Source organism: Python bivittatus, unplaced genomic scaffold (genome assembly GCF_059951505.1).
Source record: "Python bivittatus isolate LINGU-HERP-01145 unplaced genomic scaffold, Pbiv_v1 ctg000020_np1212, whole genome shotgun sequence".
NCBI classification, from domain to species: Eukaryota; Metazoa; Chordata; class Lepidosauria; order Squamata; family Pythonidae; genus Python; species Python bivittatus.
This window is the reverse complement of record NW_028277030.1, coordinates 123,437,675-123,451,872: the sequence shown is the minus strand read 5'-3', so window position 1 is coordinate 123,451,872 and position 14,198 is coordinate 123,437,675. Positions and strand designations below refer to the sequence as shown.

The window sequence follows — 14,198 nt, the reverse complement described above, 5'->3', positions numbered from 1 at the left end:
AGTGCTTTTTAGATGTACTGTACATATTAAAAAATCAAAGGAAAAAAATCATATGTTGATACTCTTACATGCAGATAAGTACAAAATATTTTTCTATGACATCTTATAAAATAACATTATTTTCTTTCTGGATTTTATGGCTTTTTTCTTTATAAATACAGGTTGGTGTTCAATTATGCATAGCATGTCATATAACATTACAAATATGGAGTTACTGCATTTTTTTTTTCCAAATACAGTTCTGTAGTAAGAAACAGAGTCATCTTTTATGCTGAAAACATTGGTAAAAGGGACAAATTCCTTATTTTTTAAAATAATGTGTAATGAAATTGGGAGACTATAACTGGGGATAAAAGAAATGTATAGTGTTTTTGTAAGCCCGTAGCAGCTGGACTCTTGGATGTCATCACGTAAACACTAGCACCTCTCATACAGGATCCTAAGACAGGGTGAGCAACATGCAAACATTTACATGTTGTCAGACTACAACTCTCATAACCCTTGATGACTAAAGTTGCTGGGGTTTGGAATGTAATGAAGGCCACAAACTGGCAAATAATTGAGTTCTGATCTACACTCATAATTCCATATAATAAAATGTACCTCTATCCATTTAAGGATCGGGAACTGATCTTGAATGCCATGAGAATTTGTTCAACTTCGTGTTTTGCTACAGACTTTTGTTTTCCTGCCATTTTCTAAAGGTGAGCAAAGTGTTCTTTGATGTAAAGGAAAATTGGAGCGTTTAACTTACTTGTAATTCCATATTTATTCCATAGAGCTTTGAATGGGGTCAAGAGGGTTCTGATCAGCTTTAAATCAGAACAGGATCAGCAGCTTACAGAATTCAGTACAGATCTGTCAAGCACAGTCAGTTCTTACTTGCTATCAGCAAATTTTCATCAAGGTTCTTCATTTCCCTTGTTCTGTACATCACATATACTGTACAGTATATGTGAAACATCTAACTGCACTAATGAATATTGCTTTTACAATACAGGAGAAATAGGCAGACATAAGGTTTATAGGATCTACTTTACATTTTACAAGAAACCTGAGTTTTTCCAACTGGTGTCTAGTGCAAAAAGACACTTGGAATTAAAGGATTTGTTCGTATTATCAATAAATATTTTCACATAGAAATCTGCTTTTTATCTGATGCATGTTACCGCTTTAATGGGGAAGGAAGAAAGAATAGCTGTTGCCACTGTTAAAACCAGCTGAAGCCAGTATTTTCTCTAAGTCCACTGCAAATCACTATTAAGAGGGGTACCTCTGAGTTTCCATGCTGGTGGAGAATTCTAGGAATTGTATCTCCTACATATCTGGAGGACACCAGATAATTACAGAAAAGTGTTTCTCATTATCATTTACTTTATTACATTTATAAATATTCCAATTCATCTTTTCATTATTAAATATCCAAAAGCAGGTAAGAAGGATGATCATCTCTGCAAAAAAAATTCAAATCTTTTTATTATTATTATTATTATTATTATTGTACGTTGGTTTAATTTACCAGAATATCTATTGCATACTTTTTTTAAGCTGCTACTTGTATTTACTTGATTGAGTGAGATTGATTGAGGGAGTGGGTATATATTTGCCTTTCTATCAAACATGGAACCAAATGCTATTTTTAGAGCTCTTGGTGAAAGGTGACTTAGTGAGACATATTAAGAAAAAATATGCAGCTACAGCTAATTATCTTCTTTACAAATAAACAACTTTCAAGTTGTAAAAATAAATTATATCTTGGATATATTCCATCTCAGAAAGTCCCCTTTGCATGTAAAATGAATGAGTCACTTGAAAAAGACTAACAAATATGCATAGAGCAAAAATACTCATACTATGCCAGAGCACTGAAGAGGCGAATGAAATATTTGGTTTACAGTGTGTCATGTGGTCCCTCCCCTGTCCTTAGTGTTCAGCATCTTTCATTTTGGGCTGTGGGCCTGCACCAAGACTCAGATTGCTGCTCTTCCTCTCCTGCTTTGTTGTGCTAGAGAGATCAATTGCGATATCTTCTGAACTGTCCGTTGAGATTAATTTATTAGAGGGGTTTCGCTCAGATTCTATCTGCTTAATTTTTAATTCCTCCTCAGGATGTTCAGATTTCCAGCTGCCATTTCCCTTTTCCTCGTTTTCAGGCTTCCTTGTAATATTTACAGATTTTTTATGCATTCCTAAAAGAAATAAAAATTCAGTTTTATTATACAACCATCCTGTTCCCAATAAATCAGTGTTTTTCAACCTTGGCAACTTTAAGATGTCTGGACTTCAACTCCCAGAATTCCCCAGCCAGCATGGAATTCTGGGAGTTGAAGTCCAGACATCTTAAAGTTGCCAAGGTTGAGAAGCACTGCAATAGATCAATGCTATGATATAGTAAATCAGTCCGTAAGCCACCTTGTTGTAGCACTGAGAAAGAGAGGAAGAAAAATGCCTTTTTTCTCCCTTTTTTTCAGACCCAGGAATGGACTGGCACCGACCCCACTCTTAAAAAGGACATGAAATTAACGCAAGACCTTTTGTTTCCCACAAGTGAACATTCCTTGTTTAGGGTAAAAGCTGAAATGTCAGTTTTCAGGAAGGAGGTCTTTTGGCCATTAGAATAATTTAATATTCATAATCTAATGAATATTATATTAAGCTATGATAAAGAGGAAGTTGTACATATAGTTCTTTATCTCATTCTACATTTATATTAAATGATGAAAACCAGCTAACATTCTTCAAATGGCATGTCAGATTATATGAATGTTGAGAAATATCAAATTCCACTGCTCACAAATATTTAGTCCTCTTACAACATTTCCTGTCCCCAATCTACCATTGTTATGGGTGGCTAGAGGCAGAAAATAAGCAGTTGAAAATGATGTGTGTGTGTCCGTATGGGTTTGTGCGCAGACATGCATTTGTATTATGTGTATGTTGAATATGCACTCACGTGGACAGATATATACACACCCAAGCACTACAGCCATATGCATACCGACTCAATGTAGGATGCTTGTAAGTGGAGGCCACTACCCACTGTTTGTGTCAGAGGGCAGATTTTATAACCATTATAATGATGTTACCAAATGAGACATTTTAAGGGGGTCATTCTACTGCTAGTCATCAATTTAGCTCCGACTGAAGGAAGGGAGATGCTGTTTACACATACTTTGAACAGGAAACAGTGGTAGTTGGTCAAATATCAACACAACCTACACGTGAACCACACTACAGAACTGCTTACCCAACAGCCAAGGGGCACAGGAACCAACCATTCCACTTTTGGCAGAATTGATAATGGATTCTGGTAGTGGGATGGAGTGCCTCACCATGGCGCCATAGAGACCATATTCAGCCATCACGCTACTGCGGCCCCAGCATTTCTCACGCTTCCGCCACTTGGCTCTTCGGTTTTGAAACCAAACCTTTTAGTACAGATCCAGAAACACACATTTAACAACAATATAGGTGTGTCCATGTGCAAGGGATTGAAGGGAGGGGAGAGAACAGTATATTAAATAAAGCATGGCAGGTAAACAAAACTTAGTACTCAATTCCTGATCACTTGGTCAGCATATATAAAACAAAAGGACTTAACAAGAATTTTGTCAAATCAACAAATTCTCTGCTTCATTCCTACAGAAGTAAATATATTTTCCTTATCCTTTCACTGGGTTCTGTGTGAAGATACTACTTGAAGAAATCAACTAATAGGTTGACTTCCACTTGCTCTTGCTATTAAGATACTAAGCCCTGATTCTGCATTTTTCATTAGGCTTCTTTTTCTAAAAATTTAATCCTGCTGGACAATAAATACATAGTTTCCATGTTCTATACCAGGATCAGACAACTTTTTTCAGACCAAGGCAATATATGGCTTTTGAATGGTATGAAGAAAACAGCAATCCAAAAAGTGGGTGGGAATGATAAAAACTGTTCAATTATTTATAATTTAATTCAGTACAGTTGATGAACAGACCCCCCCCCATGTATTTAATATTTTCTCCATTTTGCCCAATTTTCCAGGTATACACTCAGTTTTGGGAGGGAAGGTGGTACATCCCTGTTTTATATCAAACAGTAAAGAGCCAAGGTGTGTGAACATAGGGAAAGTTTAGCCTCTCTTTTCAAATCAGGATTCAGATGAGGATGTCTTAAAGAACACTTATACTCTAGGATTTGATTATGATATCACATTAATATTTAAGGGTTGTTTTTTTTTACCTCTCTATGGAAAACCAATTTTGGGGAATTCAGTGGGCCCTTCCCTCTGTAAATATACCAACAAGCAGCCAATCATTCTCTGTTTCCAAAGTTCAAATTGTGTTTATATAACCAAATACAATGGTAGGATATTGGCTGTCTTGGAAGCAACCCAAAACTTGCCAGATTGCCACATTTAGAGGAGCTGTCCGCAAAACAACCCAATTAGGACTGAGCATTTTCACAGCTAGGTACTCCTAAATGTTGGGTAGGGAAGGAAAATAGCAATGGAATAGGAAGACATTGAGTGGCAGGAATCCTCAACAGTATTCCTGATTCCTACATTATAAAACTTTTGTTACTTTACTGTAATGTTGGAGCTTAAAGCGTTCAAAGTCATTGTGAGGCATCAAATAAAAACTAGGAATTGAGAAATGTAAAAAAGCAAACAGTAAGGTTGGCTGCAATCCACAAGCCTATTTGCATTTTGTGATTTTTCAAGTCAACCCTAAGATAAAGGGTGACTTGAAAATCCTAGGATAAAGGCTGTTACAGATTCCCTTGTTTTTTCTACAGATCTCAAAAGGCTTCTTCAGTCTATTTGTACTCATGTTGAATTACAATCCTACAGCCAGTAGATTATTCAGCCTAGCCTCCTATACTGTGGCAGGATTTGCTAGGACAAAAGAATTCCTCAGACTTTCATCTAACCTCCCCTTAACCCATGGATGTCAATTTCAAATAGTTCTGAGTTGAATTCTCCCCAAGCAGGTGCCCATCATTTTTACTAAGAAAAAACCAATCAGTTCTAGCTGTGATTTGCAATAGCAGCCACTATAGATCAAGCCCTTCTCCTGAAGTGTCTGCATGATACAGTCAAAAAAGTCAAGATGGTAGCCATGATGGTTCAATCAAATCTCTGCCTGTTTTTTATATGTGTTACACACGTGACACACATAAAAAACAGAGCTTTGATCGGATGGTCACAGCTGCCACCTTGATATTCTGACCATGCCTTATAGACACCCCGGCCCTTCTCTATGCTAAGTTTTCAAGCCCTGGAAATGCTCCAGTGTTTTCTGTGAAGCCATTCCGCAAATCCCAAACTTAGGTAGATCTGGAAGGGACTGGGCCTTACATTTGTCCATTGCATCAAACAAATCCATTGGCACTGGACACAAAACAACCTACCTGTATTCTATCCTCAGGCAGTTCAGTTTTCATAGCTAACATTTCTCTGGAATATACATCAGGGTAATGAGCTTCATTAAAAGCCTTTTCCAGTTCCTCCAGCTGATGGGCAGTAAACACGGTCCTATGGGGACAGAAATAAAAACTGTCCTGATTAGGATGGCCCTGCAGCATCTTTCATGAGAAACAAGCTCCTCTAGAATCAGATGTTAAATGTTAACATATTAAATGTTATGCCACTGCTGGCTGTGGCAAACTGATAGTCACATTTCATCCTGCATAAAAACAGCTTTATGGGAGAAGCACGTATGTGGCTAACAATGTACATTTGTCTGTGATCTACATGACTTGGTGAATAAGCTGAATACAATCCAGTAGGCCTGTCAGGTTCTTTCTCTCTGTCATACATGCACACTGGGTTAAACACATCGCCCTAAGCTACGTTTGCTTAACCATAATTTGTTGAAAGAACCACAACAGTTTGGATTCACACAATATGTTAATCAATAAACTATGATCCCTAAACACAATGGACAGGATTCACAAAATCCGCAAAAATAAAATTAAAGAAATTATATTAAGGTTTAGGATTAAGTATGAACTAGATTACAGTGTCATATTAAAATATTTGTAGGTCTCTATTCATAGTCTACGTTGAGCTACATCCTGTCCACAAATTGTTCAGACCTGATCTGAAACTTTAACTGTGGAGCAACAGGAAAGAGGAGATGGGAGCTGAAGACCATCCCTAATTACTTTACGCAGAAGGCCAAACCAAATGATATCCAGAATTCTATGCTATTTGTCTACATGTGCTCGCCACTACCAGAGGTTTGATTTTACTGCTAAATGAGCCACAGATAAGGCTACAAGTTTCTAGATCTCCTGGATTTGTGGAAGTATCTCTACAAAAACAGCCCTTTTAAAGAGCAACTGGTTTGAGAGGAAGAGATTGTCATCTTGCTTATATAAGCAAACTGAGATATTTTGGAAACTGCTGGGCCTGTCAACATGATGAACACTGAAACAGAACTGCAGAGAGCATCAGGTTAAGAAACGCATTTTCCATGTTACCCCGAAGCTGCCTTACACCACTTAAGACTATTTATCCTGATGCTGTCTGTCTTGTATCTGACCAACAGCAATTTTCCAGGTCTGAGATCTTTTCCATCTGCTGATCTTTTCCCCTCTTTTTATTTAACTGTAGATACTATGGGAGTGAACCCTAGTGATTCTGAACAAGAAACCCAGAACTTTTTCAACTGACCTATGATGCCTCTTCTGTTGTGACCTTAAGATGTAATTTGAGACAAAAAGTGCAAATGAAACCTATGAAAAAGAGAAAATGCTTCTAATTGTGTGCAAAAGGCCTTTCCCTCACAATTATGCAGCTATAATTAAAGCTGGGAAGGAGAAATTACATTCTCCAAATTTTATTGTACTCCAATTCCCATCAGACCCAATATAGCCAATGGTCAGGGATGATGGGGGATGATGTTCAACATCATCTGCAGAGCCACAAGGTAGAGAACACCTCATAGCCCAGAATACTCTTGTAGAAGTTAAGCATAGTGAAGCTTACATGTGGCTATTATATAAAGCATATATTACAAAGACCATGTACAAATTTGGGAATATTAATTCAACATATCCTAATGCTAATACAGAAGAAGTTGTGGCTATGCTCCCATTTTATATCCAATATGAGTTGTTTTTTGTACCTGTGCCGCCGTTTCTTTCTCCTGATCTGAGAGTCAGGTGTCTTCAGGTTGTTCTTGTCTCCTGATAAACTGTCTTCATCTGTTTAACATGTTGATGAATAGTGGGGGGCGGGGGAGTGGGGAGGGGCGGGGGGGAAGAGATGGATCAAATCTCTTTTTCACTGTAAGTATTGGTCAATTCAGTAGGGTTATTTTATGTATTTTTGTTTTCCTTCTATAGTCCTACTTTTAAAAATATTTCTCAATGTTCCTTTTTCTTAGAAAAAAGAGTCAGAATTATAATTAAATTGTTTAAATTTTTTAAAACTGTCACAGTTTTAAAAAAACCCAATAAAAGAGTATTCAACAGTAAAAAAGTAAAATAAAATGCCCCCCCCACACACACACACATACTAATACTCTCTTCATCATTTCCTGATATAGCAAGAACCAAGAAACAAAGATCAGCTGACTGTCATCCTGGACAGCATGCAGGATTGGCAAGTAGCCAGCACTGATTAAAACCATTCTTCCCAGTCATTAGGAATATAGGTCAGCCAACTCTACCCATCTCCACTCTTAGGCAAAAGAAATGGGTAGGACAGTGTTTCTCAATCTCAGCAACTTTAAGATGTGTGGACATCAACTGCCAGAAATCCCCAGCCACCATAAAGTTGCTGAGGTTGAGAAACACGGGGGTAGGAAGTACTGGCAGAAACCCTGGCTGTTCAGCACCAAGACAGCAGCTAGAATAAATGAGCCATGTTCTACAAAGCTAGGGTAGGAGCAGAATTAGAAGAATCCAACTGGTCTACCAAAAGATTGAAAGAAAGAAGAGGAAAATAGTCAGAATGAGCCAAGTTGATCCCACCAAGAACCATCTGCAAACACGGCAAGGGTATCATCTTTTGTTTTTCCATGTTAATGAAAGTACAAAGATATAACGTATGCAAAATCAGAGATGATATGAAAACTATCCTTCAATAGTTCCTTTAAGGAGACTATTTCAGAACACCTGAATTCCTCAGGATCCATCAGCCAGCTTCTCTTGGATATATGCATACTGGTTTTACCAAACCAAAGACAAAGATCTGTCTCTAATCTAAATAAGATACTGCAAGTCTACAACCCTTACACACTGACATAGATATTTAGACATTTTCAAAACTCAGTAGTATCTTAGTACTCTTCTTTTTTCTTCCCTCTTCACGTGCACACCCATTTATTTCTCTGTGATATCCTAAAGATTTTAGTGGTGAGTTCCATAACATAGTGGGCAGGGACAATTCTTTGAATTTTTCCTAAATATTTGGCATATCACCATTCCTCCAAAAGAACCAGCATGCCTATTGTAGATGTATAGCAAGGGAAAAATGGGAAGAGAGCCCACATGGAAGCATGCATGAGGCAAAATAATATAATTTCCAAATTCTGATGTTGATATTTAATATCTGCAAGAATAATTACCAAAGTCTATGTACAGGGAAGAAAAAAAATATGTCAGGGTATTTTAATCCATTCTCCCCTACAGAAGTGTTCCTATCTCACTCACCCCATGCCTGACTGATTCTTTTAAGTTGAATATTTTCACACACCTCCATATCCAAAAGTCATTCACAAAAACAGTCTCCTTAGAATTGGCCTTTGATGAACTTGTACAAATATATTCACACCACCCATGTGGAAAAAATGTATACATATGTTCTCTTACATATAAATATCTTACTCTTCAGAAAGTTATGAAGTTTGCTAACTTAAGATGTAGTGTGGGACATCAAGGATAGATAGACTGGAGATAAGATAAGGCTATAAATGGCTAATAAATATAATGGTTCTATGTTACTTCCAGGATCAGAAAAAGTTTTTTGTTTGTTTGTTTAATTAACTGCTTTGAGTTGACTGGGCCAAAGGGCAGAGCACAAATCAAATGAAAATAATAAACGGTTTCTGAACACCAGTTGCTGGGAAACAATAACAGGAAGAAGCAGTTCTCAAGGATATTTAGTTAGTATTTATGTATAGGGTTTGTTTTATGGTGGATTTTTATGGATTGAGTAATTTAATTATTATGGGGTATTTTAATTGTTTATGGGCTTTTGATTTTTAATTGTGAGCCACCCAGAGTCACCTGTTGGGGGAGATGGGCAGCATACAAATTTAATAATAATAATAATAATAAATAAATAAATAAATAAATAAATAAATAAATGTTAGTTAGTTAGTTAGTTAGTTAGTTTATGGGATGCTGGGTTATTTAGGCCTTTGCTCCACCCTATGTTCTATAGGATGGCTGCTTATTTCAGTCAGGCAGTTCTTAATTCAAACTGATTTTGGACTAGATTTTCAGTACCAGTGCTAAACCCTGAAATGTGTGAAATAGAAAGATGAGAGGGATGGAGTCTTTGAACATGCATTTTTTTCACTATCCAAATCCTAAATGATCTCCTTGTATATCTTTCTTGTTGGGGATTGGCTTCCTTAAAAAGGAGACAGGTGATGGAAATGAACTCTAGATTACTGACAGGGTTGACCACCTACAGACATGTGAGATAATAGGAAGTGGATTAAGATGGGTAATGCAGAGATTGGTGGAACTAGTCATTAATTTCTCAAACACATGCTCACATGGATCAAGTTTATCTCAGAACGTGATCCATGTGAGCAAGAACTTCTAGAAACTTAGCTTGTAAACTAGGCACACAAATCCAGTTGAACTCAATGGACATTGCTTCCAAACTGGGCAAAGAGGATTGTCTTATTAATTTCAAAATGGTAGGGGTTGACTATTGTCACTCAATAGCAAAGGACAGAGACATTCCCCCACTCAGGGTGTTTTTCACCTTTATTGCCTTGAACACCTTCACACCTCAGAAGGAGCGTACTCCATGTTTCTGGATAGCCCCAATAAAAACAAAGATGCTCAGAGCTGCATTTATTAGATATAAGAAGCAGCACGTTGTAATCCTTGTTCAAACTACCAAGCTCACTGGCTGGCTGTGGTGAAGGCCACATTTCTCAGACTAATACACAGCACAAGCATTATACACCTAAGAAGTTACTTTTCTGCTTGCAGTTTACCATGGTGCAATCATGCCCTGACCACAGAAATCGTCCTTGATCACACAATGCTGCACTGATCTTGTCTCCAGCCATGAGTGAGACAGACTTATATTGTCACTAGATGTACTCATCTGCAAGCCCTATTTTTGCCATAAGCCAACATTACCCCAGCACAGCTTCAGTGTGTGGATAATGATTTGCTACCTATTATCCTGGAAGCGAGGTAAGCCAACCTATTGTAGGTGTGACCAAACACGCACTTTGGAAATATTGGAAGGTGTGGTCATGATCCTTCTTCTGGTTAGTAGCCAGAATCCACTGCAGCCTTTTCTCTCCCAGGGTCGGTCCCCCTCTATTAGCAGTGGGTTTCCTGAGATTCTTTTATACCAATCACTTTCTTCATTCCGTATTTTTGTATAGCTCAACTTTGCCCCAGGCTGCAGGAGAGCAGAACCCTGCTATTTTATTTAGGGGAGGGGAGGAGTCATATTAGCAGTATTCCTTTTGTACAGTATTTTGGAATGGCCAGACCCCCACTATTTTATTTGGGAAAGAAGATGCTACTCTGTTTTAACGGTATTCTGAAATACATCTTTATCTTAAGAGGCAGGAAACCCACTTTTCTACATGCAGCATCCCCAAAATAATGAGGGATGTAACACTGAACTTTTGTTATTTCTTTGCCAGTTTCCCTGTTTTTGTCACTTTCAATCACTTCCCCTCTTCCCGTGAAGTGACAGGGCTGCTTGTTCAGCAGCTTGTCAATTTTAGTTATCCGCTAGACCAGACCTAGCTAGTTGCAAAACAGGACAAGGTCTGTCTTCCTCCTCCTTGGGTAATTTTTGTTCTGTTGTCTTCCCATATGTTTCTTCATTTTGCATTATTTTCACTTGGGAAATGCCCAAAGGGGGTATGGAAGGGAAGGCAGACAAACCAGCTTAGAGAAGTCGATACAGAGTTCTGAAGTCAGACCCTCCCCAGTCTTGCTGCAGTGCTCTGATTCTTCCCTTGTCTGGTGAACTGTTGTGAGGTGAAAACCAATCATCTTGCCTGCCATACGTGGCACAGTCACAAATCAGGACAATGTGCAACAGAAGCAGGACAGGAATCAGCAGTGGGGACAGCAAGTTTTTCTCCAGCATTATTTTAAAGTACAGGTAGTCCTCGGGTTAAGACTGCAATTGGAACCGGAATTTCCACCAGTAAATGATGCGGTCATAAAATGTGACATCATGTCACCACATTGCTCAGTGGCAGCAATTCCAGCAGTCCTGGTTGCCGTCAAAACCCCAGGACTGTGTGGGTTGTTAAGCAGGAAGAGGCAGGAGTCCCAGGCAAGCAAGCTGGTGGGTGAGAGCTGCAGATGAGAGCTACAGGCAGGGGGGTGCCACGGGTGGGTGCTAGGGAGCCTGGGCAGGTGCCTCAGGCAGGGGGTGGGTGCCCTGGGTGGGCACTAGGAAGCATGGGTGGATGCCACAAAGGGGGGAGTGGGTGCTGCAGGCAGGCAGGAGGCAGCAATTGTAAATGTGGGCTGGCTTGAATGTTGATCACATGACCACAGGGGTGCTGCAACAGCTGGAACTTCAAGGACCAGCCATAAGTCCATTTTTTCAGCACTGCCGTAACTTTGAACAGTCGCTGAACAAATGGACATAAACTGAGGATTATCTGCAGTTATCCCCCCCCCCCCCCAATCTTACACAGTCCTAGGATAACCTCAAAGAATCTGTTGGGCTTTGTCACCTCAGAGGGAAGTGAGGTGATTGGCAGTGGCAGGGAGCAGAGGCAACAGAGACAGGGATTTGGATTGGTGATGGCAGATTTTTTTCTGCTGATTCAAGAATGGGTAGATAATATTTTAATTCACCAGTGAGGAAAGGTCTGAGAAGGAATGGCAGGGTCCAGAGAAGCTAGCGACACTTCTATGAGCACAGCGGGTATTATTCAACAGGCCTCTGATCCACAGGAATCAACAGGTGGCCTCTGTGCCACTATCTCAGATGCGCAGCAAGAACAGAGCAGGCTGCAGTTCATTGTTCTTTTCATTCTGCCTTTAAAGGCACACATTCTCTTGCCGTTTAAAAAATACCCCTTTTGTTTGTTTGCCTTTTATGGTGCCACAAAATAGGGTTTCTAAATGTACTTTTGGAACTTAGTGATGTGCTACCCAAATTCACACCACAAAGAGCCTTGTGGCACTTTAAAGGCTAACCCATCGATTGGGGCATAAGCCTTCCCGCAGAACAGAGCACTTCATCAGATACCAGAGAAACCGGCCCTGGGCTGCCAACCGCTCTGCTTACTACAAGCTGGAAATAAAGAAGAGCAGATCCTCAGGGCATGATTTGATCCGGCAGGGTCTCTCCTCAACCCGCGCTTTGGGGAGGGGGAAACGATTTTCCCCAGCTACTCTGAAACAGCTGTCCCCAACTGGTCCCTCCAAAGGTGTTGGCCAATGACGGGCAGGGCGCCTGGTTGGGGAATCAGGGCTGCAAAGTTGCTCGGCAAGTTGCTTTCTCCGCCAGCGTGAGAGCCAAGTCAGGGGCGGAATCTCTTACCGGAGACGGTCAACTTGGGCTTCTCGGCTTCCGGCCCGTACCGGGGGTGCTGATGCTGGTGCTCCGAGCGGGGCTGGAGGAAGGGGAGGTGCGTCGGCAGGAGGCAAGGCGTCCCCGCGGGCTGCTGGGCGGCAAAGCCGCACAGGAAGCCCAAGCCCAGCGGCAAGGGAGCGCCTCCTCCTCCTCCTCCTCCTCCTCCTCCTCGCCCCGCTGCTGGCCCGCCGCCTTCGCAGCCAGAGCCGACTGGCGGCTGCAGCTCCACCTCCAAGCCCAGGAGGTCGGTGATGGCGAAGCCCTTGGAGCGCAAGCCGCCGCTGGCCCCGGCCGGGCTCCCCAGGCGCGCCTTCTCGTGGCCACGGGCGCTGCTGGGCGCCAGCGCGTTCCCCTCGGCTTTGCCCTCTGAGAGCTCCTCGCGGCCCGTCATGCTGCCCGCCGCCGCCGCCGCCGGTTGGGAAGGGGGAGAAGCTCTCGGACCGGAGCTTTATATCCCGCGCTCAACGGCGCCTGGATCCAATCAGAGGGGAAATGTGGGGAGCGGTGGCGAAGGGGGGCGCGGGCGCGCGGGGCAGCAACTGGTTCCCAATCCCGGATAATTAATTGCCACCTATTTTCCCGCAATCCGATCACCCTTTTCTCCCCTCCCCGCCCCGCCCCGCCCCTCTCGCTGCGAGGACAGATTTCGCTCGGCGTCGTGGCCGCCCTGAGCGAAGGCCCTCTGGGCTTTGGGGGATGGGGTGGCGGTCCGCTTCTTCTCCCTCGCTCCTGCCTCGTAGGAGGGCGGGCAGGCTCGCAGCCGTCCAAGACGCGGAGCGCTGGGAACGTGGAGGCAATCAGTGAGGTTACCCCGCGACTCCGACCTCTTAGCCGCCCTGGATGGACTCACATTCCTTCCTACACAAGGAATGGCACATTTCTGCACCAAAAAAGTAAGTTTTGGGCTTCCTCATATCACACTTTGCCTCCAGAAGGACTACAATGTTCTCTAATGTCTAAGGCACTGTTTTTGTTTTTGTTTTCTGTTTTTTTTTTCCTTTCTGTTTTTCATGGCAGTCAGTTTCCAGGCTTCCCCAAAGTGGCATTCAATGACCCCATAGTGGAAGTTGTAGTCCAGCATATTTGGGGAACTTCAAGTTGAGGTGGTTTAACACAGGACATCCCCAGGCATCATAAGGCTGTGAGATTAATAAGGGTTATGCCATCCAATTAACACATCCACCCTACTGATAGACTGCTTCCTGAAAGAAAACCTATCCAACCGTTTTCTTAATCTGGGTCTCCCCCAGATGTTTTGGACTGCAGCTTCCCCCATCCCCTGACCACTAGTACACTGGCTGGTATTGAAGGGAAAGAATAATCAAAGCTGCTTTGGGGGAGGACCATCCTAGCATCATCTTAGGCTAAACACTGGGGATTAGAACAAATCCCTGGTTGGGTTTGTATAATGTATGAAGCCAAAACTAAACCAGTTATGTTATGGATATGT

At 41.5% G+C, this 14,198-nt stretch overlaps 1 protein-coding gene across 1 annotated transcript; it reads right to left on the bottom strand.

The window, feature by feature from the left end:
- Positions 1 to 13,139, bottom strand: VSX1 (visual system homeobox 1). Its single transcript, XM_007436191.2, has 5 exons — positions 12,716 to 13,139; positions 7,119 to 7,197; positions 5,398 to 5,521; positions 3,248 to 3,428; positions 1 to 2,189 (listed from the first exon to the last, which is right to left on the bottom strand). The coding sequence occupies exons 1-5, from the start codon at positions 13,137 to 13,139 to the stop codon at positions 1,924 to 1,926; spliced, it is 1,074 nt and encodes a 357-aa protein (XP_007436253.2). The 3' UTR covers positions 1 to 1,923.
- Positions 13,140 to 14,198: the final 1,059 nt, after the last annotated feature.